Raw genomic sequence first — 27751 nt, 5'->3', positions numbered from 1 at the left:
GGCTAAGAGGATACTGGGCCTCTTCTTGTCAGCCTGTGTGCTAGCAAAGGTAAAATGTTTCCTTTAAGACAACAGGGCTTCAGGCTGAGAGCAAGAAAACTCAGCAAGTGCTGCATCTCCTGTGGTGGCATAGTCAATGCAGGGCATTTTAGTATACATGGTGTTTGTTAATGAATATGGATTTTTAATTGGGTGCTTTGATTCTGTTTGTGGCTGTTGGCATAGCCCTGCAAAACGAGGGCTGAGGCATGCTGCTGAGGTGGTATTTTGTAAATTAAGTTATTTTATTTAGATAATGCAGAGTTTATTCAAAAGGGGAATAAAAAATAAATGTGAAAAAGTGGGTGGCATGTTTAGCCTGATGAAACAACTGGATGGAAGTCATGCTCTGATTCTCTCAAACTGTTTTGTAGGAAAAGAAAAAAATAAAATAAAACAAGAAGAGGGGGGGAAGTAAGAGAAAAAATAGGGGTCAGTCTTGGAGAAGCACATCAGAAACTTGCTGTGACTGCAGTTATAATGCACGCTTGACTCACTTGGAAATGCACGGATCTGAAGGCACTGAACTCTGCTGTGCATCGAGCCATTCTGCCCAGTGCAGATGAAGCTGCCTTGTGTGTATAATTAGTGTCAAGACAAGTAGAAATGGCAAACATTTCAAGGCTGACGCTGTGTTATTTCTAGCATTTCCAGATGTGAAAGTGGGTGCTTCCTCCATCTTTGGAAACTTTTGCATGGGAGGGTCAAAAGAAGGGATGAAAAGGATCCCTCAGGCACTCAAGTGAAGGCACAATAAAGAATTTTATTTCTGGAGTCCTGGGAGGCATTTTGGCAGAGTTAGATGCTGCAGATTTAATATCCAAATGCAAGCCCGGTGCATACGGAATGTGTCAGGGTTTTTTTCCCTCAGTAGAGAGATTTGTTCTTGAATACTTGATTATACTTACCACCTCGTGTATTAAGATATGGAAGTTAATCCCAAAGATTCCCCAGGTGCAAGCAGCATCTCATGGAGGAGCAGAATTGTGACTGCCCAAGCCTGGAGAATCTGCCAATAGAGGAACCAGAGATAAGTTACAAGCTTTTTTTATTTATTTATTTTTTTTATGTTTAATTCATTTCAGGGTCTGTCTTCCTCTTTAAGGCACTAAGTGCATAATTAACTCCTTACCTGTCTTTGGAGAAGCAGAGTCTCTTCCTACCCTCTTTGGCCTGCTCTCTGCTAAGGATACACAGCTACGTGTGCAGCGTCAACATCAACCTCCTGGGGCTTGGCGCTGGCTTCCTATTGTCTTCCACTTTTTGGTTAGGCAAGACACCTTGCGAAGGAAGTTATCTAGCCTTGATATACCAATGTACACTTGGTCCTGACTATTGATCCTTGGTCTTCTGTTTATCCAAAGATGAGACGTAAACAAGCATGTGTAACTGTAGGAGAAGGCCATAAATGCTCCTCTCCATTCAGAGCTGTATTGATTCTGTTATCAGTTTTCATCTTCCATTATGAAGAATCTACTGAAAACTACGCTCTGGATGCAAATACCCCTTATCCTTGCAGATGTTACAAGTGTTGTAAACTTGGCTACACACCTTATTCTCCTTACAGCTGTGGAGTGCTAGAAGCAGTAGCCAGACCTCCCTAGAATCATTAAACACCTCGTCCAGCAGTTAAAAACAAGTGCCATAATATTTCACACATGGTGCAGCTGCTGAGCTGTAGCTCAGTTCCTTAAAAGGCAGATAAAACCCCAAAGGGCCTCTTCACAGACAGATGGATTAAGAACCTTTTGTTTCTGTTTTGGTGTTTTAAGAGTTCTTACAATGCTTGAATTTAGCCTTTTTAGGAAGTTTTTCTGATAGTTCTAAACTGCTCATTGGGAAGTTCGGGGTCAGAGGTGGAGAGTTAGTCACCAGACAGTATATCACATGAGTACCCTTTACATTCAAAGGTAGAACAGTACCCTCCTCCTCGGGCTGTGATGGTGATCATGAGCATTGATGCTTGTCATGTTTGGGGCTGAGGAAGTAGGAGTAGGGTTGAGGATGTAGAGGACTCTTGTTTTCAGTTTACTCTTACAGACCATTTTCTAACAGACCAAAATCGCTGCTGCTCCTGAAGGGCTTTTATTGTGCAACAACAACAAAAAAAAAAAAGAAAAAAAAAAAAAAGAATTCATTTTACAACTTGAATTCATCTCTCTTTGGCTATTCTGATTTCTGAGAGGGCTTTCTGAAGTTCAGATAGGACCAAATATCAAATAATGCCTGTATACTTATGCAGCATGCATGTGTGTAAAATGCAAAATCCATGTACAAGTCCCTACCATCCAAGAAACTGGTGTTACACCAGCTTTCTAAAGGCTTGGATTTCATTCAAGATCTGGCAATAAGAGTATTTTTTTCCAGTGTTCTTGTAGTCTTATTTTCCTTCCTCTGGCTGCTAGACTTGCTTTGTTGGAGACAGCAAATGCACATGGAGTGTTACAGGAGACATGGTAGCTAGCGAGTTTACATTTTCCTGTATGTTTTTGCTTTTGCCATCATTCAGCAATTGCAAATTTAAGCATGTCTAGATGTACGTAGGCACATACTTACTTTCCTCATACACTTAGGATCTTCTGTTAGAAGGATGCTGTTTTTCATCTCTGTAATGCATTTGCCAATGTGGCATCCACTATGCCATTTAAATCCAAAAATTAAAATTTCTTCTCCAAGCATTTTACTTTAAAGCTTGCTAGGCTGGGAGCCCAGGGTGGAAGACCTAGTGCAAGAAGGGAAGGAGAGGGATTTTCAGATCCTGAGCGTCTTGTACTAAATGCAATTTGACCTAATGCTGACCTTGAAGCTTATGGGCTGAATAGGGAACAGCCGTTAAAAAGAAAATGTAAGGAAAACAGACACCTGGGACTCTTATCCATAGGAAATGGAACAAAAATGACTTTTCAATCAATCTCTTTTCATTACAGCTGTTTAAATGAATGCTCCCTCTTGCTTCACCTTAAATCAAATGATATGAAATGAAAAACCAGACTACACCAGTCAATGTCTTTTTTGGTTTTCTGTGAGTGTTCTCGGTCTGCGGTTTTAACCCCCACCCTCTTGCCACTAGAGGGCAGGGGAAAAAATATAAACTTTTGTACAATTTTTGATTTAAAGTTTGAAAAATGGGGTAGAAGGGGACAAAGTTCCTGAAAACAAATTTTCCACCAGCTCTCTCTGCTATTGTATAATAATTCACCAGGATAATGGGTTATTGAACTTGCTCTCTACATGACTAAGGTACTCTTCTCCATCTCCGTGTGCTGTAAAGGATCTTATTCTAGGACAGACTCCAAGATGTCTTCTTAGAAGTGGTGGCAGTTGTCTGGTTCACTTCATGGAGGCAGTGCCTTCAGATTCTTTGAATTTGTTCCTGGAGAATCCCTGAAGAAATTAATAAGAGCAAAGTTGCTGCAACAAGACTGGAACTTGTTTTTTTGTTTGTTTTTTTGTTTTGTTTTGTTTTGTTTTTGTTTTTGCTTTTAGGAAAGGCAGCTGTATATGCAAAAAGTCATTTCTGAACTTGTTGCTTCTGCTTGGAATTTCTGCCAATCTTTGTCTTTTATTATGAGGAAATAGGAGGAATAAGCTGTGTCTGGATTAAGTTTTTTTTTCTACTTCCTTCACTAAGCATAAATCTTTGGGCATTAGGGCATAAGTGATAGCTGAAAGACAGGACAAGGCATGTTTTAAATGCAAGAGTAAATGCAGCTAATGAAGCCTTTACATGTGAAAAGATCCTTTCTGAAGTAACAGAGGTGGTGATCTTGCTTAGCTCTTTCATGGGGATAAATTTCACCTAGAGAAATTGAGTCCTGTAGGCATTGGTATAGGTTGATTTGGAAGCAGCAGGCAGCTGGGCAGCTGTGCTGGCTAAAAGCACTGAGTCCAGAAAGTGCCTGTTGTGGTAATGATGGGGGCCTCAGAAGCTTGAGGGCATTATCAGTTGGACTTCACATCAGGCTGAATTTGTCTAAATAAATGGAAGATTTGCATCAGTTCTAACCTCATTCTAGATGCATCATTTGTGATATTCTTCCTCCTAGCATGCCAAATCTTCATTTCTCAGCTATATTTCTTACCAGAGGAGGAAACCAAATAGGATTCCACAGTGTGTGGGTATTACACATGCATGATTGTTATATTATTGTAAGGTTTCACTTCTGTCTTCTCTGGCAAATGAAAGACACTAGAAGCAAATGTGTATACTCTGCTGGCTACATCTAGGCTCAAATAAATGAATGCTGCCATACATATCAAGACTTAGCTTGTGGTTCATCTTTGGATACAGGGGGGTGCTCTGCCTTGACCGTGCAGCAGGTCTGGTGATTCTCCCAGACACAGGAATGCTCTTCATTGCCAGGGTTTCAGTTTGTCAGCTGCTTTTCTTTTACCAAAGAAAATGAACTAAACAGAAGCTCCACTTTTTGGGAGATTTATACTCTTCCCACCCCAGAGGTATGAAAATGCTGAGTTTACATTCCCTTTCAGTATTTCTTGTACCCTTTGCAAATCGCCTTTTTCACTTGCAATCCTTAGGAAAATGCATCGGCCATTGCACATTTCTCACCTAGAGGTGGCAAGTCTTGCTCAAAAAAGGGCAAAATCTTTCTATAAAATGAATGTTATTCTGCAAGATGTTACGCATAAGTTATGGCAGAAGTAGATGGGAACGCTCTTCTGTTCACTTAGCCACAGCTTAGCACTTACAAGTAGTGAGGGGAACATGGTGAACAGAAGTTGCAGTTCATGGTCTCTTTTATAGGGGTTCAGGAAACTAAATGATAAGTAGACAAAGACAACAGAATTCAGCAGCCCAAGCATAAAATGAGCTGCAGGGCTCTCTTAAAGTTGTTAGACTGCATTCATCCTTCTCACTAAGACTTTTTTTTTCTCTAAGTGCACAGCTCCTAAGCTTTAATACAAAGGGAAACACACTCTCCTTGACTTCTAAAGCAACATGAAATACACTATTGTCTGTCCCTTGTAAATCTCCTGGATGGGATTTTAGTGTGAAGTATCCCAGGGGAGAGAGGTTGTTGTGAGAATATAAAATGTCCATATTGGAGAAATGGAAATAAAAGCTCCTCTTATAAATGTTGATGTAAATAGGCCATTAGAAGTATTTCTGCCATGTTAGGTGTTATAAGATACCACATCTTGAATCAAATCACTATGGTGTCAGGCAGGCATGAGAGCTTACATGACTGGTTTCCTGAGCTGGAGAAAACTTTTAATGAGGTTAAATTTCTCTGGCTATGTAGTTTTGTGGCTCACTCATACTGTGTGTTCTTTCTGGATGTGCCAGTGAACCCCTGCACAGAAGAGAAGGAAGGCATGGTGGTGGCAGGGTGGATGTGGGGGCTGTGGTCTGCAAGAGGAAGAAGGAATCCCCAGGGCCCATGAGAGCCAGGCTACCTCAGAGGAAGGAGTTGGGGCATCTGGGGAGAAGGCTGTCTGGCTGAGACACCTTTTGCTACCATCAGCAGAAGTTGATGTCTTATCTCCTGTATCCCCTCAGCAGCAGTGGGACTAAAAAATCGGGCTCACCTGGCAGGCTCACCCCCTGAGCCTAGCCCTGAATGCTCACTTTGCGTCTTCCAGCAGAAGGAATGGATCGGTCTTAACTCCTCATCCCTGGGACAACAAGGTCAGCTTTGCCTACGCAGCTAAGAAATGTCAAGTGGTTTTGTTTGATTCAGTTTGCTCTTTGCCCAGGGCAGGCCTTTGACTACCTCTGCTTAACTAATCCTCTTTACAGTAATCAGTTAAAGGAGCCCTTGGTCTTCAAGAGAGAGAATTGAGAAAAGCTTCACTGCACAACAGCAGGCAAATTCGCTTTGTCTCCGGGTGGGATTGCCCAATTAATCTCTTAAACATACTGGTTTTGCAATGTTTCTTGACTGCTCGTACTTCTGAATAGCATTAGCTTAAAGATCATTTCCTTCCAGCCCTAACCAACCTGCCTGCAGGGCAGAGCACGTCATCTTTGTAATAGCACACTGTGGCACTTTGTTGGTTTCTGAGGATAGGAATAAGAAAATATTTCTACAGCTGAACTTCATGGTCATTTAGCTTTCCTTAATATGGTCTGTTTGCCTACTGGAAATGGCAGTCCGGGTGGATTTTTAAGATGTTCTTCTCTTTCCATTTATCGGTTAGGTCAGGACCATTTTACATGCATATTGCTCTCTGTATGGCCATGGGCAGCAAGTTGTGCCCTTGTAGGGAGAGGTGTTATGCCCATGCTGCCCAGTTTCTCTGAGTCTGCACGGGAGCACAGGCCTGCTGGAGGTGCTAGATGCCTTGCTTGTGGCATTGCCAGCAGGGGCTGTGCAGCTGTCCAGCTGGCGAAGAGCATCCATGTCCTGTGTAGGTATTTTTCCCCAAGAAACTGAGCTTTACATGCATGGTCAAATGCCGCTGGAGCTTCTGGTGCTAGGGGGAAATCCCAGGGAGAATCCTTGAAGTCTTGCCCCAGTGGAATTGGACCAGGGCATGAATATGCAGAAATCGGAACAGAGCTGGAAAAAGCCATAGGAAGTTGGGGGTTGTCTTCAGATTTCATCTGCGTGTCTCTGCTGTTAATTAAAAAAGGAATGGCTGATAGTGAGTAACTGTCATTAATTTCAAGGAGTCAAAGCTGTAAACTGAAGCCCTTTCTGCTTTCTGTAAGGGCTGTAGTGTGTGAGATGTACTGATCAAGCTGCAGGTGTTGTGCTGGTAGCTCAGGCTTCACAATTAGTTCTCTCTTCTAGTTTTTATACTTTAATCCTTTTCCTTCCCTTTCAGTATTGTCCAAGATCTTCCTCACAACTGATATTAATCTTTCTGGTCTATTGTTTCCAGCCTTGTCTTCTGACCCTTTGTTCTTTGCCTGCCCTGGCTCGGTTCAGCTGAATTGAACTTTTTGTTTTCATTTTGTTTTCAGTTCTTTTGTCTCCAAGGTGCCCTGTGCTTGCCTTCCTGCTCCTTCTGCAGTGCTATAACTGCTGCTCTGAGGAGCTGGCATTCATGTGTGACTGGGACTTGGCTGCTGGAGACTTTTCTTTGACACAAGGGCACCTGGGTGAGATTCTGCCTCTGCCCCTGCACAGATTGCTCACATGCTTTGTGTGTGCCTGTCGCAAGGTATTGTGTACGTGGTTATGAAGAAGCATGTCCCCTTGACTCCTGCAGCGTAAAGAGCAACGAGCCTAAATCTCCTCTGGAGGGCAAGTAGAAGGGACTCATGATAAAAGCGAGTTCCTGCCTGAGAGAACAGCACTTTGGGGAGATCGTCTCTGCTCTTGCAGTGCAGTCCTGCTTTGCACCCCGAGGACTGAGAGGAGGGTAATGGGGCACGTGCTCCAGCCAAAAGTGGGCACAAATACTTTACCAGTTCTGCTTAATTTTATCCTGGAAGAAATGTAGGTGAAAATTGCTTTGATGGAAATCTTAATACTTGGGTAAACCTCTGTTAAATACTTTGTGGACAAGGAGTTAGAATGTAGATTTGGGGTGATTTTGAACAGTGGTATGGCTCTCTAAAAAACTACCTTTACCAGGAAAGTTGGCCCTTTAATGATATTACTGATAGATCCCCTGTAGTGGCTATGAAATAAGCTGGTACTCTGCAGTGTGCGTGTCAGTCTGGCGTCTCAGTTTGTCCAATGTTTTCAGTGGCGCCCCCACCCCCCATGTCTGTATCTTTCACTCAGCAAAAGAGGCTACTTATTAAAGTTGCATTCTTGTGGTCAAGATGTTAAAATTCTATCCATTCACTGTGTGTAGCTAAATGTTCTTGGTCTCTGGTGAGACGTGAACTCTTTTTTTTTTTTTTTTTTTTTTTTTTTTTTTCTTCTTCTCAGTGATGTTCCTAATGGCCAGGGATAAGAGGAAAAATAACGCCTTGACATTAGCTTATGTGGTCACAGTGCTGCCAGTCTAAACCCATTGCTGAGAGGAGCTTGGGGAGAGGTTCTGTCTGAGGGCTTGCTGGCACTTGAGAGTTCATTTACATCTGAGGCAGGCTGTGAATGTGGAGTACAGCAGACTATTTCTTAAGCAATTCTTATTCTGGAACAAGAGCATCTTATTCCTACTTAAATACGCTTCAAAGTAGGTTCTGTAATGAACGTCTCCAAACAGAATTCTTTAGGAAATGCTGTGGGTTTTTTCTTCCTAAAACAGCAACAACAGAACTCCTCAATGCTTAGAGAATCCCTGAAAGTTGAATCTTGCTATCTTCCTCCCTTGCGCTTTTCAGATGGAAACATGTACTTTGTACCCTCCTGGAGAATTTTACCTCTTCACAAGCAGAGATGTCAGTTGCTTGTGGCAGCCCTACTCACGTGAGGACAGTTTGCTCTCTGGGTATCCTTCTTCATTGCTAATTACCATCACCTTCAGGATTTACAGCACAGCTCTGTTTCCACAGTAAGGTTTTGTTGGAGGTTGTGTTGAGATGGGGGGCTTACAACGTATTCTGCTCCTTAGCAGCGAGTAGCTTGTCTTTGACAGGCAGTGGCCCAATTTTTTTTCTGTGGAGCTTATTCTTGCCTGGATACCATGCACTGTAAATAAAAGAACAGATCCCTCTTCATTGGTAAGGGGCAGACTGCTGCAATGCTTTTCTTGTGTAGACATGTGGTCACCTTGTTGCTTTTTTGTTTGTTTTTGTCTTAACAAAAAAAGCAAATCACAGAAAAAAATATTTTCCCTGCTGGAAACTGCTGTAAGCAGCTACCCAACACGTCCCCTCCAGCAGCTCTGGAAGCAACCTGCAGATACACAACTTTCATCTCAAATTGAAGGAGAGAAAATTCAAATGCAGCCAGCAATTTCTTGGCGATTGTATCTTCCCAGAGGATTAGGTTTTTGTTTAATAAATCACTTCTTTCCCCAGTCTGGTCAGCTCATGAGTCACCAGGAGGTTGTTCAGGTGTTGCACACAGTCCCTGCTTTCGATGTATGCAGAGGCTGAAGTTGGACTTTGCTCTGCAGATGGACTTCTGTGCTTCATTTCATTTTGACTGTTCTTTGATGCTGATCAGAACTGCTCAGCCTCCACCACCAAAGGAGAAATGGATGCAAACCTATTTTCTCTCACAAGCAGTTGGTTTTACTTGTCTGGTACTTTCAGGTGTTTTTCTGAGGTGCAAATCCAGGGCAAATGTCTAGCGGAGTACCCCACTTGTGACAGTGTCTACTAGCAAGTACCTGTGGACCACTGAAGGTCAAGGCAATTTAACAGAGATGCTCCCCAATATACTCTTGCAGCAGTCTACAGTTGAAGGAAACTGCAAAGTATAACTGAATGACTGCTTCGGCAGTGCCCCTCTGGTCTCTGTGATAGAGCTTGGTGTGCCTGCCTGCTTCCTACCTATTGCTCCTGGGTCTCTAGTTGACTGAGCAGCACATTTGCAGATGTTGGAAACCATTTTTAGAATGTGTTTAAAAAGATATTTTTCATTTTTTCCTAACATTATTTATGCAGTGCCTTTTTTCTTTCTCACTGTGTATTAGATTTTCATATGTAAATGAATACTGTCTCCCTCCAGAGAAATCTATCTTTTGCTTTCTTGGTTTATAGCACATTCTTTGCTTGGACTGATCTATCCATCTTCAGTAGTTCTTATTTGTTTTCTGGAGACTTCCATAGTTCCTATTGCTACAATAGTTAATGCCATAATACTAAGAGCACAGCATGGCTGCTTGTTTTCACTTACTGAATATGCAGAAATGTGAGAGGTGTTAGGCCATCCATCCCTCCATTTCCACTTCCCACCTTTGTTAAACTAAGCCCACAGGAAACCCAAAGGTTCCTGGTCCCCAGGGAAAGGCAGAGCTAGCTGCCAGGCTTTGAGGAGGTAACTCTGGACATAGGGAGGGCTCAGAGTCCTGGCGAGACAGTCCAGAAAAAGGCTTGAAAGAAGTGTTGTCATCTTTGGCTATTCCATGCTCTCCAGAAAACTTTAGTAGTTTCCCAGGTGGAATAAAGTCTGCCCTGTCCTCCCTGGTGGTGTGGGTTTTTTCCATTGCTTATAAAGCTCTGCTGGGAATCTTTTTCCAGGTGCGGGCAACTTGGAAAATTTTGCACTTGTGGTGCAATCCTCTTGTTGGTCCCAGAAGAGCTCCTGACATCCAAATGTTCAGTTGTTATGGAGGGGAAGAGAATAGTCATCTTTCAGCCTTTCGGAAGCTCAGACTGGTCCTCAGTGGAGCATCAATAACATAATAGCCTAGACCCTTAACTCCAAAACTAAAACAAAAAAAAATGGAGAAAAGTGACTTTTTTTCTTTTTTCCTCTTTGCTAGTGCTGTGTGAGCTGTTGATGTTCAGCTGAACCTCCCCTTCAGGGCCATGGTAAAAAGACTGATGTTTTGTAAGGTGATGATAGCAGGAAATAACGCAAGGATTCCTGAGTTAATTCTGCAAAGAATGCAAAATGCCTGCTTAACCGTGGTTCATGCATTCTGGATCTTCCTATTCTGTGTGCATTTTCCCCCTTGCCATCAAGCCATTTTTCAGGATTGTGATCCTCTTGTCTAACACATCAGGGAAGGCAGAATCTCCCTGAATATTTCTGTTATAGTTGTATTGAACATTAGTTAATTCTGTAAAAATTGAGGGCCATAATCCAGCAAATGTTTTTCATACTGTCTGGAGGACTTGCACTCATGGGAAAGACAGACTTTGAATAATAATGATGACCAAACACATCTTCTGAAGCAACATCTTTAGAATTATTCTGATAAATCCCAAGTAATACATTAATAAAGCAAGATCCTCTGATTCCTGCAGTGTTTCCCCAGGAACTCTTTTGTTTTCTCCCAGGAGGAAAAGAGAGGCATCATCCAGGGCATGTTGGTAGACTTATTTTGATGCAAAGAGAACTCCAAGCTCCTTACAGCATATTAGGAAAATTAAAGAAAACAAAGCTAACCAACAAAGCCACCCACTCAGGTTGTGCTGTGCACTGAATTTATGAACCCTTCGGGCAATCCCGCAGCAGCTGCACACTCCTGCTGATGTGTCCTCTCTTTGACAGCCTGACACGTTCTTTCAAGTCGATTCCACAGGTTTTGCTGTTGTGCCAATTTTACTGGAGAATTGTATGGCTGCCCACTAGGCCTGGGCGAGATTAGTTTGTAGTTAAGCAAACTACATCAGGGTAATTAAGTGGCTGAGGTGCGGATTCATCACTGCAGAGGTCAGGAGGCAGTCTGCTCCCTTCTGTTTAGTCTAGCACTTGCCAGACAAATCCTGTCTTGGCCTCACTCTGCTGCTTCATGTGGGTATATATATATATTTTTAAGCTAGTGGGAATCCCATTGCTGTAAGGAAGAGGAGACAGACACCATGAAATAATGGGAGAGATTAGCCTGATGTACCACCTGCACTCACAGTGAGTAACCGGGTGCTGCTGGAGAGAGCACAGGAGTCCCACGTGGCCAGCGCTGCAGTGAGTTGAGGTGGTCGGTGTCACTAACGTCCTGCTGCTTCTCTGATCAAGTGTTCAAGCAACATGCTGCTGCCATGAACCCCCAAGGCTGAAGCTGCTGAAAAGCAAGCTTTTCTCATAGCTCCATGTCTTTTTCAAAGGCTGAAAAGACCCAGAATCCAAAATCAATTGCATCAAAATGGGTCCTGAGGCCATAAATTGCTGGCTTCAATGAATGGGAGAGAGGTTCAAACAGCTGGGTTCCTCCAGGTCTCCAGCTGTTAAACAACTGCCAAAACATGAAAGTGAGTCTTACAACATGCTAGAAGACTGTTTTTATCAGAGTAGCCTTACTTAAATATGACCTAGAGGATGGGTCTTTTGTAATGAGCCGGTCCTTGTGGTCCTCTCTCGTCTAAGTTCTGTTGACTAATTTTATATTTCACGCAGGGCAACGCTCTGGTTATAGAAAATCTGGAAATTTTTCAAAGTAGGGACATGACTTGCCCTCACAACATTCTTAATTGTCTCATTTGTGGTTGGCAATTTCAACAGGCAAAATTCAAATACCACATTTTACCCTTCTGGAGTGATCTTGTGAGAAACCACCTGTGGTTTCTGCAACACGTTCAGTGTTCTTTGATTTCTTTGGAAGAAAACATGTCAGTGTGCTGAGTACTGAAGCTTGCATTTCTGAAGTGGCCAGCAGTTCTCATAGTCTCTGTTACTGGAAGGTTTTCCATCTTAGAATCTGCAGGGGTGGGTTTTAGAAAGTGTTTACATTTGGGGCAGGCTAGGGGAGGCAATGGCACAGATCTCTAGTTGCATCTGGCTGAGAACAGAAAAGTTTCAGAATTTGCACAATACCTACCAAACCTTTTCATTGTTGCCACTTGCCACGTTTCCAAGTATAGTCAGCACCAATGAGTTTCATGAGTTTGTTTGAAAAATCCATCTGCTGGTTTTGGCCCCAAGGATACTAGCATTGCTACCCTGCAGATCTAGCCATTGCTATCTCAAGTTGAACACGGTGAAATAGCAGACTCTGGTAGCAACCTGCCAAAAATCAGCAGTGCTAGAGACCTCGATCAGGCATTTTGGCTCCTGATCCCACATCCTAGCCATTGGGAATGCCAACTTCAATTATGTTTTACTGGCAATGTATATCTATATCTTTTCAATACTAAATCAGAACATTGTGCTCCAGCCCAGCACCGGCAGTTACATATCCTCCAAAGCAGATGTGAATCTTTTTATGAGGAAAGAGCCACAGTTAGTAAAAATACATAGGAAATCCCAAACACTTGCCACTAATGCAGTGCATTGATTCTACTTCTTTGCTGCTGATTTGTGGCTGACTTGGTTCCACTTGTATCCATTCCTCTGCTTGGTCATCCTGCTGGAAATATACCTAGAGCATCACATTCTGGGACATGGCTGTAATTCTTCAGTGTTTGGAGGCAATGTTTGCATGGTCTAAATGCAAACGTCTAGCAGAAAGAGTGAGATAGTCAATGTATGTGAAAAGTAGATGGTGTAAGTGTACCCCTTTTTATGTGAAAAGAAGGAGTACCAGTGTAAGTAAATAAATCCAAACTGTTTTCCATCCCACTCTGTCCCACACTTTCTTAATCAGCAGACTCACTAAAATGGGCAAGAAGGCCTGTCTAGTGGCATCTTATGGTCCATCTTATCTAGAGGTCCTGGCTGGCTTACTATTGCAAGTTGTTCTCAAATTATCTTTGAATTTGTAATCTCTATGTCATTGGGGACTCTAACAGCAGAAATATCTTCTGTTTCCATGCAACAGTGTGAGGAGGATTTTTATAACTTCATTGGGTATTCTGGAACACTTGAAATATTTGGGTCCCAGAATGGCCAGAGTTGTTTAATTATAGAGCTGTGTGATAGTAATGCAATTACTGCTTACTGTCTTCACAAACTATGATCTGCTGATTTGTCTGGAGAGGCCTGCCACTCCGTTGCGGTCCTCCAGTAGAGAATTCTTTCCCCTCAGATCACTGCATACAAGAGAATGTATTGGACAAACCCAGAGGGGTGGTATGCCTTGATTCAGGTCAGACACTAAATCTTGCTGGTAAATCTGTTCAGGAGGCTCTTGACTGCTGTTCCAATCTCTTGCTTCCTTTGCGGGGGCTTGTGCTTCGGCCCCACCGAGTGCCAGATAAATCATTTGTGGTGCTAACTGAAAGGCAGAAAGAAGGGAGAGGTCAGAAAGAAACTTTTTTTTTTTTTTTTTTTTTTTTTTTAATGATTCTTTAAATCAATTACGCTGTGCTTACCGAGCATATTAAAACTTGAGTTAAAATCCATAGTGCCTTGCTCTGCCATTTTAAGCATTTGTTGGTAGTTGTTATCAATTCCTTTGCACGCAGCCCCTACAGCAGAAGCAGAGTTTTCTCTGGAGCTGACATTAGCACTGTTTCACTGGGCTGGCAAAATGCAGTGAGCTAGTGCGTTCCCTGGGAGACTGGCTGTTTTCCATTTATTTCACTGTTCTGGAAACAGGCCTAGCTGTAATGGCCTAACATATCTTAAAACAGGGAAATTACTAATTCAAGTCAGTGAGCATATTTTCATTTTAAAAGAGTAACAAATTAAATAAACTCCCTGCATTTTGCATTTGAGACCTCAGTGTTTCATCTGCTGTAATCTAATTCACCCATTCATTTCCTGCACATTCATTTTATCCCATTATTTGAGATTTCCTTTGCTTTTAATCCTGTGTTTTGAAGAGACAGAGTTACAGCAGAGAATAGATGAGAGAGAAATGGTAAATAAAAGAACAAATATGCCATAATATGGCTTGATGTTCTCCTAATCAATATGCTTATCATGGTTGAATCCTTAAAGTTAGGCATGCAACTTTTGTGTCTCAGGCTGATTAAAACTTTAAAGATAACTGAAATGAAAACATGTGTACACTCCATCAGGTAACTGTTGCTATTTGTTTTTAAAATAACAGTGATGGATGATTTAAAAAATCTTCTGAGATGACCACGGGGACCTAAAGACTTCTCAGAGTGCTTTTAACCAACCATGCTCAAGTAGTCAGATGTTATTTAACACTGAAATATTTACTCATCTGGCTGGGGACAAGTTGTACCACCATTAAAAGGCCTGGTAATCCAGATCAACAGGTCTGTATATGTTAGATGAGCCATAACTGGGAATGCATCTAGTTCACCTTCCTAACTCTGTATCACCTGACTTAATTGGCTCCTGTTTGTCGTGTCATGGGCAATTGTGTCATTTAGTTATCGCCTCCTTTGAGAACTTCACATCCATGGAACTACTGGCAACTTCTCTGTATCTTCTAAAACTTGACTAGTTTGTGTCATGTGGCACCCTCAGGCCTGTGCAGCTCTGCCCCGAGCCTATCCCCGGGGGAAGGTAAATGAAATCTGAGCATCGGACTAGAGGAAGCGGGAGGAGCAGGGACTGAGCTCAGAGGTGGGGTCTGATGAATACTCACGGTTGTCTGTTCATGGTATTGCGTCCGTCTCAGTGAGAGCATTTCTCTTGTGCTTATGTGTGTACAGATGAGGGCCAGAGAGGGAGTTAATCAAAAACATGCGCTGCGCTGGATCTTCCCACTCTCTCGTGATTGCAGTAACTCTGGGGCATATGCTTGCAGATATGCATCAGGATTGGCAACTGGAAACTGTTGACTGATATCCTTCAGGCAATGAGGTTTCCTTCATCTAGCACTGTAACCAGCATGTCTGCTTTAGTACTGCAGTACTCCTTCACCGCTCATATTTTAATAACTTTGATTAATAACTTTGATGAAAATCTTTTTTCTTTTTCTTTTTTTTTTTTTTCTTTTTTGCTACGGATTCCAGAAGAACTTCTGGAAAGACAGACAAACCAATTAAAGCATCACCTTCCAAATCTATAAATCCTTTCTATTATGATAAGACCCTTTGTTTTTTCTTTAATTCCTCTAACTCCTTGTCCCCCTTCTATCCCAATAAACATATTTCTAAAAAAAAAAAGTGTGTGTAAAAAAAAAAAAAGTTTGGCAGTCTATTTTTAGGCATTAAGGGGAGGAACAGCACTATGAGGAGTGAAGTCAGTATCTGCAATGATCCTGTTCTTGTGGATTACTCTATGTGATGATCCTTTGTAGGGACAATTCCAGTGACAGTGTGATGTTAGATCATGTCGGTAACCCTGCTGTGAGCCAGCTCTGCACATTTATCACCATTCACATGCTTTTTTTCTCCTCTCCACCTCTTGCTGTTGTATTTAATATTGGAAATGCTTCAGCTAAGACATTATTGTATCATTTCTGGCTGGTGCTGGAGGCTGTACCGAAAGCACAGGTATCTATTCTGTAACCATCACATTGGTATGGCATCGCTATGACCTGTGATGTAGGGCTCAGCATGAATATGACACCTTTCCCACCGTGCTGGGTTGGAGACGTGTCCTTCATCTGTCTTTTTTTCTCTGTGCCACCACAAGAAAAAGGGTGAAGGATGAACCGACAAGGGCCCCTTGGCCAAAAGAGGTTCTTCACACCCAAGGAGTGACAAAACAGTGTCGTGATGTTACTTAGTGCTTGTGCTGTGCAAAGATAGGTCTAAGCAGCTACGATACCCTGTCATCTGGTATGATTTTATCATTGCATTTAAAAAAAAAAATCAAAAAAAAAGCCAACCCCCGCATTCTTGTTTTCCTACTATCCACAAATGTGCAAGTACGCCTTTTGTATTTGTTTCTCTGTCCTTTAACAGGGCCTTTCAATAGTTTTATACAGGCATGAGCATTCAGAACTCTTTTCCAGTGAATATGCCCAATTGTTGTGTTAATGTTCTTTAACCTGCAGGCTATGGTGGGCTGACTGCAGGACATGAGCAGCTACTCAGTGTTAAGAAATGGGTCTGAAGATATTAATCATTTCTTTCTTGGCATATACTAGACACAGTGCAGGATATGTTTGCATTAGCAGTTGCCATATTGCATTAGTATCTGTGGTAATTAGATTTTCAGTAATAAGAACAGGGCAAATGTATTATATAGTTATACAATTAAACATATTGTCAGACAGTGAGAGGATGCGGTGAGGGAGAAAAAAGGTAATACAGGGTTTGCCCTGGGAGGAGTAAATATGGAGAGGTCGTGTTGGAGATGGCAGGAAGTTTAAACAGAGTTTAAGGCAGCTGTTTGAGAAATGCATGGTTTCCGCTGTTTCTTTTTTCTGGGTAAGCAGAGAGGTTGCTTTGCCCTGTTATAAGAGAGGGAATGGTGAGAGAGAGTGGTAATGAAGCAGTGTGAGCTGGGTTAGGGCAGAGATGTTTCTGGGAGCTGGTGTTGGAGTAGGTAGAGGCACTGAGCTGCAGAAGGCAAGAGAAATTCCAGAAAGCACGTTTAGCCTGAAGAAAGAATAATGACAGATGACAGAAGTGCGTCTAAGTAGAGAAGGTCTGGTCCTGATTTAGTGCAGTTTCAGTGAAGCTATGTTTGCCAAGGACTAATTTAAAAAAAAAAAAAAAAAAAAAAAAAAACCACGTAAAATGTTGGGAGTCACTATGACTGCATATCTAAAGGCTTGCAGTTGTCAGCATTGTTTTCTCTCTTCCTTGTTCTCAGTTCTTTCCTTCCCATCACAACAACTATGAAAAGCTCCTTGAAGTTAATGCAAAGACTACAGCTGATTTTTTGTGAACTATGAATGAGCCTCTTCTTTTGTCATGGCTGACTGCTGATTTCTGAGCTGTTCTGGTTCCAGGCAGCATCTATAATTGCATGTTGTTTTTTTGAAAAATAATGATTTTAATTACTTTTCAGATACCAAAATAATCTATAGTGGTTTCTTTCTTTTAATTAGAGAACTTTAGCACACTGTAATGTGCTTGAGTAGGTCTATTCCATCATCTTATCTGTTTTATTTTGAAGACGCTTGAAGAGCCATTACTCAGTTACTGGGCCATTTTCCTTGCTCTCTAGCTGTAGAGATTTGGTTTTTAATAATACTTTTTTTATTTTTCATAGCTGATGTGACTGATTCAGATTGGATTATTTCATTTGACCCAAACTGGAGCTGTGGTTCGAAGATCCAACCAATCTGTGGGCAGCCTTTTTTTTCTTTAATAGCAGACTAATTGGCAGACCAATTAATCTGCTCATCTGTGAAGAGAAAATTTATAGCAATAAGTAGTTCTATTTCCAGAAGTCATTCTCTAAAGTAACATTACAGTGGCCTTGTTTACTTCATGCCCTGCAACACGATCCAGTGCTTCAACAGTAGCACAGGTCAATTAGTGGACAAATTAAGCAATTATTAGCCACTAACAAGGGTGACTGGCATCATTACCCTTCCTGTTTACCAGCAAACTGTTATTTTAATACAAAGATCAACAAATAAATTAGGGCATCTGTTGTATTGCCATGTCTGCCTTGAAGTAAATGATATTAAATGGGCTTTGGTTGCTGCCAAATTCTTAACCCCGGCCTAATGAGATACACTGATATGTCTCTTGCTGATTATAGAAGCTGTAAAATTTAGTTTGTATTGATTTATTAACAAGAGGACCAAGTTCTCTGGGATGGTATTTTTTAATAGTCTGATATCTGTCTTTTTTACTTTAAATGTTATTGATCCGGAGACCATCAGGTTCCTCTGAAAGACAAAAGTATATGCTAATTGTATTGATTATTTGGATGCTTACAATATTTTTATGGTGAAGTTCATATACATAGACGCACATTTTTACCTGATGCTTCTTTTGTGCTCTTTGGAACTGCCTTTGCTTCCAGGTTAGACTTCTGTGAGTCAGTTCTTTTTATCTCTTGTTTTTGTTCTATCATGGGGTAAGACTTGCTCAGATTTAAATAATAGTCTTCTAAATAAGAAAATAGTCAATCTCTTTCAAATGGGGGACTGTGAATGCAGTATCTCCTAACAGACTGAGGGCATGTTGGGAGATGTTGGGTCTCTCTTGCGACCCATCTGCTGAGTGTCCAAGGTCAGTCATTTTCCCTTTTGTCAGATGTGCCTGGTGCAACAATGTATTGTGAGAAGCCAACACTCAACCTATATTGGCTTGTTTCTTTTAATTGGAGAACTTTTGCACATGTTTATACAGAGCCTTTCATGTTACAGCATGTTCTTGGTTAGGGAATAATATTTCCCTGTCCAAGGCTGAAAACTGCAGCTTTTAGTTACCGAGGTGCTTTTGCCAAGCTCTGAGTGTGGCTGCAGCAGTAACAGAAGGAAAACGATAACATCCAGACAAGCCTGGTTAAAGCCAGAGAAAAACTCCAAGACATTGGGCTCTCCTGTTGTCTCCTGAATGAAGAGCAATCATACTGTCCCCAAGGCTCTTGTAGTCCCCTCCTGCTGTACGAAGAGCTGTTCCATGTACCCACTTGGTGCATCACCACATCTCCTGGCAGCCTTATCCCATCAAGGTCTGTGTCGAAGTAGTAGATGACGCTTTTTCAAATTAACCAAGCCCCCAGCACAACATTTATACAACTTCTATTGTGGCTTCTGTGATAGCTCACGTGTGACCTGGGTGGAGCACGTTCTGGACATACCAATTTCTGGGAAATGAATTCTTCCATGTCGTTTAGAAAACATGAACTTCTGTAGGGATTTGAATCTAGTTGCAAGCTCTTTAAAGCTAAAGCCAGCATAGTGTCTCCGAAAGCCATGACCTAATCTCGGGGTTGTATTCCTTTAAGTAGTTTTGAGCCCTCCAGGTGTGCTCACTGTGGATTACGTTTTAGACACTGCCAGAGAACAGTCAGAGCAGCAATTTAACATAGCTAAGCCTTTCATGTTTGCATACAGGCAACCTGGTTATTTGGGGTCCAGCTGTGTCCATGTTGTTTCTTCTTGTTATTGCTGTTGTATAATGAATAAAAGACACAACACCAGCCAAAAAGCAGAGTGATGTTCAGTTTCCTTCGTTGGGAGGAGGTAACTGCAGAAACATTTCCTGAGCAATATAATGATGTATATGCTAATTTGCCTCAGAATTTCAGGTTTTGTCTCTTTTCAAGTGGAAAACCTGGTTACAGAAAGGGACTTTCTCCTCTTCAGGATTAATCACTAATAGATGAAAAAATTGCTGTTTAGAGTCAGTTATACCTCAATCATCTCAGACATTTCACAAACCTCTTTTTTGCTCTTATGCCTCAGTAAATTAGAATTCATTCCAACAACAGCACAAGTTGAGATTTGTTAATATTTGAAACACAAAGTGGGCCTTAGGAAATAGGCCAAATGAAGGAGCAGTACAGAATGTGAGATTTTGGTCTCATTCTTATTGTATGTTTCAGCCAACATACAAACAAGTGTGCTTAACTTGGCATGTACCTGGGTTTCAGTTTGTATGTTTGTAGAAGTATAGATTGTATCAAAAAATCAGGTCTATAGTCAACTTTCTGAAGTCAGCTTGTCAGCCATGCCATCTCTTCTGTGCTGAATTACTGCTTGTTATATCTACTCCCTAGGGCTTTGCCCTGTCCAGCACTAAATGTTTCTGATGACGGGGTTCCACTCTTCCCCTGGAGAGACGATTCCACAGTCTAATAGAGATTGCCATTAGTGAAATTTTACTGATGATCAGCCCTAATTTCCCTCTGCTTAATTTTATCCAGTTACTAGAGCATAGTGATTGATTTATTCTGGGGAAATTCAGTAAATGGTTCCTGCTTCACAGGATGGACCTCACAATAAATAGCAAATTGTCATGACCTATCTGTGGGTGTCCTGAGATTACACAGGAATGCAATTTATCCAGACATTCATTCCCTGGAAGCTATTTCTGTCAGTACCAGCTCAGTGGGAGAATAAGCAATGAATCCAACAGCCTGCCTCCTGCCCCAGCCCGGGAGCACGGGGATGTTCAGTTGCTCCTAAGCACTGGGCCCAGAGGCAGGAGCTCCTGTGGGGTCTGGTGCTTACTGTGCCCTGTGGAAGGGCATTTTGTAACTGTTTCCCCTGTTGCTTGCCTTGGTTCCAGGTTAAGGGAGCTGCATTGTTGAAGTAGAGTTACTCCTGTTTTTAACGGGTGTAAAGCAAGTGAAGAATCTGACCATATCAATGCCAGTCTAACAATCCCAGTTTCCCCTGTGCCTGGTATAGTTTATGTAACTCTCCCAGAAATAGTGGGACATTTTATACCTCTTTACACATTCAGATGACCTGATCCCTGTGTTCATGAAACTTGAAAACATTTGAGGTGCCTCAGCTCAACAAAATGCCACTAATGAACTGACTGTGGCCCACAGATGTGCTGGCTATGTGAGGTGCTACATTTAAACTAGTAATTTTATGTCACCATTTCACCACTTACAAGGGCAGATGTTTCGTTATTGTGGCTCAGCTGATGAGCGGTAACTTGTTCATCCGTGGAAGCTTGGCTGTGTCTGATATTTTGGTTATACTGTACTTGTGTTATCAGGAGGAACTAAAGTTATTTATCCTTAAGGTTTTTATTCCTGGAGTATTTTAGAAGGTGAAAAGAGTCAAATTATTGCAAGTGGTTTTGTTGGAAGAAGGGGCGTTGCCAGGAACCAAGAGGAATGATCATTTTAATTGTTTATGTGAATTTTCATATAAATACCTGGAATCTGTTGATGCTGTAAACCTCCCTCTTCAAACTCACATTTTCTTTTTCTCAGGTATAATTGATTTCCTTGTGAGCCAGCATCCTATTGCAAAAGTACTGAGAGACCACCTGGTATTCAAGATTGCACCTATGCTCAATCCTGATGGAGTATACCTAGGAAATTACAGGTATGGTGTGGAGTATGAATCTACATGTTGTTATATCTACCTTATATACCTTGTCCCATTTTGTCACTGTATGGCTAGTTTCATTTAATTTCTCTTAAACTGGAGGTTTTCATGTGATTTTAGCCTTTCTGAAGTTCCTGTCGAAGAAGGGGACTCAATGGCAAATTTACTTGCTTCAGGAGGTAGGGGGCAACTCTCCAAGACAGCGGGATGTTTGCTCTGCAACCCACCAGTAGATAAGGGAGCTAAAATCAGCTTAGAGTTAGACCTTAGCTGTGTTTTATGAATGCATTTATTATGCTGCTCATCAGCCTCTATGTAAATGTGTCAGTCAATCACACTTTCCTTCAACTACCCAGATCATCTATTATAAAGTCACAGATTTCAAACTATTATTGTACTGTAATAGATAGTGATACATGGAATGGAATAATCATCCACCCTATGCTAATTTTGCTTCCTTTTACTATTTGAATTACTGCTTTACCTCCTCCACTGTTGAGAATGTATTCAGATAATCTTTTGTTTTCCCTAAAATTGTTTGCTCTTAATGTGTTTATTTACAAAATAGATGTGCTGCTGGAGGTGATAATGAAAAGCAGTTGATTAGTTGATGATTTGTTTATGGGGGCAATTACATCTACCACATATTTGTCAGGGGCTTCTTCAGAGAATTGTAATATACTGTATGTGGTTTTGCTTACAGTGCAAGACTAAACACAGTACACTGTAGCCAGGTTACTTTGAGCTTTGATCTAATTAGGTATTGCATTGCTAAGCAGAATAAAACTTGATTATTGTGTGGAAGGGGAGACCACTGAGGAAGAAGTTAGAAGATGCATTTTGGTGTAGCTGGCTCTGTTCTTTGTTTTTATATGTGGTTCTTAGCCCTCCTATGTTTTGCTTCTTACTAAACTGGAGTAGTAGAGAATTACCTGGGTAATTTCACATTGTTTATGTACATGTTTTATATGTGAAACTTCCAAGGATACATGGTCTCCCTCCAGCTACACTGATACTCCCTCAACTCAAGTAATCCAAAAGCAGACCAATATCGCTGTAGTGGCATCTCAAATTTATCATAAAGTCTATGTCAGATACAGGAATAAAGCCCTTAAATGGCTGTACCATCTCACACTACATTACTGTGGTGCAGGTGCCTTGCACTGAGGAACTCCAGTTGCAATTAAGTAGCTTTCTTTTCATACCATAAATTCTCCTGCCCTGTAGGTTTTCCTCCTGCATTATTATTTATACCTTTTCAGAGGCATGTAGCTTGACACGTATATGGCTCATAACCTGAAAAGCCATCTGGGAACCCAGGTATTAAAAAGGCATGTGAATTCATTTGGAATTGCTGATGATATGCTATTGTTTCAGCCTTTCATGAGATGCAGAAATTTCAACCCTCCTGAACTAAAAGGTCTTTTAATGAGGTAGTTGGAAAAGCATTTGATTTTCTTGCAATTCTTCACTTTGTTTACAAAAAGCCTAATGTAACTAATAACTTAAAAACAGGATAATAAGCAAAATGCTACCTATTATCTTGAGAAGATTATTAAAAAGCCTAGTAATGTGCCGGCATTGTAGTTAACTAGTGCTGAGTGAATAATTTACAGCAAACACTTTATTTCCTGCTCATACAAAATCCACAAGCACATCACAATTTACTTGCCTGAATTTGCTGGATGATTAAAAAAAAAAATAAAAATAAAAAAAAAATCTCTAAGGATCAATTGCTAGTATTTGAAATTTTAGCTCTGTGGCTTCTATGTGATTGGATAGATAAGACTCTTTCATCTCTTTTGGTCTTTTTCAGATTAGCACATAAACAGGACTTTCAGATTTCTTCAGTGCAGCACAGTGTAACACAGGTGTATCAGCTGGGGACAATCCTCCTTGTTTTGCAAACAAGGTTTGTGGTACCATAGGCAGCAAGAGCAGCTTTAGTCATTTGAACTTCTACTTCCTGTTATCTCCCTCTTTCTCAAAGCAGCAGCTACTGACTGTTTCTTTGGTTCATTGAAGGTGCACATTCAGAGCTATGCAAGCTAAGATAATGAAATGGGTAATTAAACCTCATGCTTGAGTTTGTAAATTGATCTCCCGCCAGTGTGAGAGAGTTTCTTTTACCCCACCAGCACACAGCTTTGTACAATTGGCAAAGTGTACTGTTGGATGCACTTGGCTGTCCTCTGAAATCCCAGGCGTAGTGAGCACCATTAAAAGCCTGAGTGTGTCAGCAGTTCTTGTAGTAGGGATGGGATATGCTAGTTCTTGTGTTCTCTGGACAGAAACTAATCACTCATTTACACAGGACAATACGGTAACAGTTGGCTGATGGGATTTTCTTCATTGTGCCTTTTGGAGATGCAGGACTCTTGTGGGTGGTGTGGGTCCTGTGCTCTTCTCTGAAATTGGTTTTCCTTTGTTTTGAGTGCTTGTGAATTGAGGTCTAGGAGTTTAAGCTAAAACTGCAACAATAATAACAATAATTGTCTATTATCTATAAATTGTTGCTCGTTCTCAAGAGAACAGACCAAATGGGTTGTGATTCTACAGATACTTTCTTGTGGTGAAATGTTCATAACCAGCAACTAGTGAGTTTAATATCACAGCTATAAAGCACGAGTGCTCAAGGCACAGGACCATCTGTGAGGAAGGTTGTTTGTATGTTGCATGTACATAGAGGTGGGTCATGGAAATGAATGTCAATTTTCTGTATAACAGGATGTATGGAAACAGGGTGTTAAACTTTACTGATGTATTCAAGTATATGCAAGTGTTTGAGAAGTGTGTTTGTAGACACATACAGTTGGGAACAAAAACACAAAAAGCCTCTTATGAGGCTACAAGACCGGTTAAGCCTCCTCTCTAATTTAGCATGTTGGGAAGTCTACACAATTTGGGGGAAAAAATAAATAAATGGATAGAAGTTGTGATTTGGTTGTAATTTTAGAGCATAAATCTAATAGAAAATGAACTAATATGGATCTCTTTATATCTGTTTCTTATGTACCTAAATCAAGAGAGTTGGTGAAATTACCTCTACTAGACTTCATTTGCAATGAAATTTCTTACTGTTTAGAAATCAGAACATTTAATTTTTGCTTTCATCCATCTTTTTTCTCTAAAAAAAGAGTGAAGAAATGAAAATTCATGGGGAAACTACGCTACAATAGATCAGAGCTGGCTGGAGTTGTCTGAAATGTTAGGCACAGAGAAGCAGAGCCCTCAGAGTGTAAATTCACCTGCAAGCCAAACTGCTGAATGCCTAATTGGGATCATTCCTGCTTGCAGCACTAGCTGTTGTTTGCTGGTTTGCTAGCACCATACCTTTCTGTGAATATAGCTACTGCACTACATTCTCTCTTCAGTGAAAAAAGCTCCACAGTCCTTTTCTTGCCACACTCTACCCAGCTCTTTCTAACATACAAAATAATGATTGGGACCTGCTGTTTATTATGTCCAAGGATGTAGGGTCTCTCCCAAAAGAGGAAGACAGGCTTGATCTCTTACTTGATGTTCTTTAAAGCCTGGTATTGCTGTACTTCTAAGTGTAACTGGCTTTACAGACAATGGGTAAAAAAAGTTATGCTACATGGGCTAGTTAATTAAATTGCATAGGAGTAAGCCGTAGGTTGTCCTAGCTGAAACAGTGGCTCTTTAGCATGACTGGCCCTCTGTTCTGGCTGGCTATTTGTCCTCAGCTCTCATCCAAATTGAAAGACTCTTTTTGATGGGGATGGGGCATGACTTGATTTTTTTAATTATTTTTTTTTTCTTCACAATAGAACATGGTAAAAAATAAGTATATTTGCGAATTTCTCCATTCCTCTCCGATGGATTAAACTGTGAAACAATTTTAGGAAGTAAAGGAAAACTACTGCTACAAAGAGATTTCTTGATTTTTCTCTCAGCTTGTGCTATAGCATTATCATCTTCTGAATCTATTACCGTCCCCAGGGAGGTGGGGTTAGGCTAAGAAGAAAACGTGTTCTTGATTTAAAAGTCGTGCATCCCCAGGCTTGGCCTGAACTTTCCTTTATCGAGAGCTTGTTCTTAAGCTGGCATTCTGCAGCTGAATGCTGAAATATGTCCCTGCAGGCGAGATGACTGTACCACACTGTCTTAGATTAGTTCCAATTTGTCAGCCTCACCTTCCGGAGATGAAACCCCATACCGGCAGTGAAAGGGATGTGTTTCTTAGTCTGGGCAGCTCTCTACCGAGGTATCACAGAAATGCCATGACGAGACACTTGAAATATCCTGACTTCTCTAAAGGCTTTGTTGCATGACCCTCTAAGGCCCACCCTTGGCATTTGTGTTGCCTTTGATCGGTAAGCTGTGACAGTGTCACCCTTCTGTAAATTAAAGCCATTAATTAGCTGAAATGTTCTGGTCTTTCATCACTAGAATATCTTTCTAGCTTGATTGTAGGGTCTTCAGGAGTTTGTGTGCATGGGAGAAAGAGGGCGCACACCAATTCTGATCCTTTATTCTTTTAGTAGCATGTTACGATGTTTTGGAAGTCAACACAATCTTTGCTTGCTTGTGTGAGGGGTTAGCAAAACAATATGCTGGATGGAAGGGAGGCCAGCCCTACTAAAGCTGGAAAGCCAAATTCACTGTAAATGGTGGCAGATTCCATATAGCACAGAGAGCTCCTTGGGGTTTAAATGTTTTGGACAAGTGGTATATTTTTTGCCCCCAAAAATATAGTTTCATGAGGACTTGAAACTGTTTGTGGAATTGAGCTGAATTTTGCAATTTTTTCCCAAGTGAAGAAAAAAAGAAAAAAAAAAAGGAGAGGGAAAGACTAGAGAAACACTTTAAATGATTAATTTCAGCATTTCATATGGACAGTTGTTTTTTCCTAATGGCACGATCTGTTTAAGAATTGGCCTTTTTTTTCTTAAGATCAGTTTTAAAGAGTCTGAAACATAAAGAGAAAATTTGCCTTCAGATCAAATGAAACAGTCAAAATTGGTCCTAAATAAGTTTCTGTGGACTTCATTTCTGTAACTAACAGTCAAAGTTCAACATTCCTGTTCATGTGTTACAGATGAAGGGTCATTCAACAGTAAAATATAAGTGAACTTTATCCAAAATGTCTTAGCTTTAACTTAGAACTGTATGTTGTGACACTGGGGTGGCTGATTTTGATCTTTGATTATAACATTTTGGGGGTATATACTTATACCCACATACACACTTACCTGTATGTTCACAGTGGCTGCACACACTATGCGGTTCTTACTGTCACTTGTCTAATTGGTATACGTGGTTACTCATGTGCATCTTGTCATTTGCATAATATCTAAGTTATCTTTTCATCTATTTTTCTGGTGGGAAGGTTTTCCTTAGTTTCATTGCATGCATGTGAAACACATGCGTTGCCTTGAGTTGAAAAACAGAGTATCCATCTCATATGACAAGATGAAGCTCTCGATGGAGTTTATTTTTCCTAATTAGGCGTTTGTCATTGTGTATTCTATATAACAATGTATAAGTAAACAATCATGGACCTTTTGAATAAATTTATTGGTTTTATTTATGTTACTGGGCATAAAAATCTATAATTACCAGGTACAGCCGCAATATAACTGGTATTTAATGACAATTACTTTTTGTTACCATAGAAATGAGTCCAAAGTAGTTACCTATAATTTCTCATTCCCAAACCTCACACATGTTGTATTGCAGTATTACCATAGTAATTGCCTATTAGTCATCATAAAATAAGCAGTTACCCAGAAGATATCAGGATAGTGTGAAATTTCTCATCTCCTTCAAAACTTGCAGTACATGCCGCTTCTCGTCTTCCTTCAGTGGGATTTTGTTGCAGTGACAGAAATATTGGTGGTACATTAACCCAAGGGATGAAAGGATGCGACTGAGAGAGAATTATACTTCTCCCGAGCTGGTGTATTTTTAGAGTATGTTCCATCCCCTGAAAATAGAGCACTATTTCTTATTATTGAAAAACAGGGAATTTTCAATCCCATGAAATGGAGATTTGATCCTTGCTTTTAATTTCCTGTGGTGTTTTTCTCAATTCCATTGTGACCAAAGCAGAGGCTGTATGTCTTGAAGGGTCTGTGAGGACAGCCATGCTGTCAAACCTCACAAGCCTAGTGTCCACCAACGCAGCAGCAGGTGTTGCCAAGGGAAAGGCAAGAGCAACAGATGCTCACTGTGCTTTCCCCCAGGTACTTTCTCAGTTTTCCATGATTCTTCTTTCAGACATTTCCTGAGCTGATGGGATTTCAGCCTAGTTAAAAGGCAGTGGGTTTGTCTTCCTCGTACTTGTCTGATTTGTCCTCAGACAGTAAGTGCTAGCACTTTGTCTCCTCTGGCCCAAGGCTGTTCAGCTCCTGCCCTGGTGCAGGAAAGGCGGCATCCTTCAGGCTGCTCTGAGCTTCATGGACTTCTCAGTGGCCCCTCTTGCACCTTGTTTGTTGTCTTAATTTAGATTGCATGTGTATCCAGGGCAATGAGGCTCTTC

At 41.0% G+C, this 27751-nt stretch overlaps 1 protein-coding gene across 4 annotated transcripts in view; it reads left to right on the top strand.

The window, feature by feature from the left end:
* The window catches only part of BEND5 (BEN domain containing 5), a 921457-nt gene that overhangs the window by 706005 nt on the left and 187701 nt on the right, over window positions 1–27751 (top strand). For all 4 annotated transcript variants that reach the window (XM_035333426.1, XM_035333424.1, XM_035333425.1 and 1 more), the window contains one exon: window positions 21129–21243. In XM_035333426.1, the coding sequence (XP_035189317.1) occupies window positions 21129–21243 (115 nt within the window). The remainder of the gene's footprint in view (window positions 1–21128; window positions 21244–27751) is intronic.

This window comes from Oxyura jamaicensis, chromosome 8 (genome assembly GCF_011077185.1).
Source record: "Oxyura jamaicensis isolate SHBP4307 breed ruddy duck chromosome 8, BPBGC_Ojam_1.0, whole genome shotgun sequence".
In the NCBI taxonomy this organism is placed as follows: Eukaryota; Metazoa; Chordata; class Aves; order Anseriformes; family Anatidae; genus Oxyura; species Oxyura jamaicensis.
The sequence above is the reverse complement of the archived record's forward strand: the minus strand, read 5'-3'. Positions and strand labels throughout refer to the sequence as shown.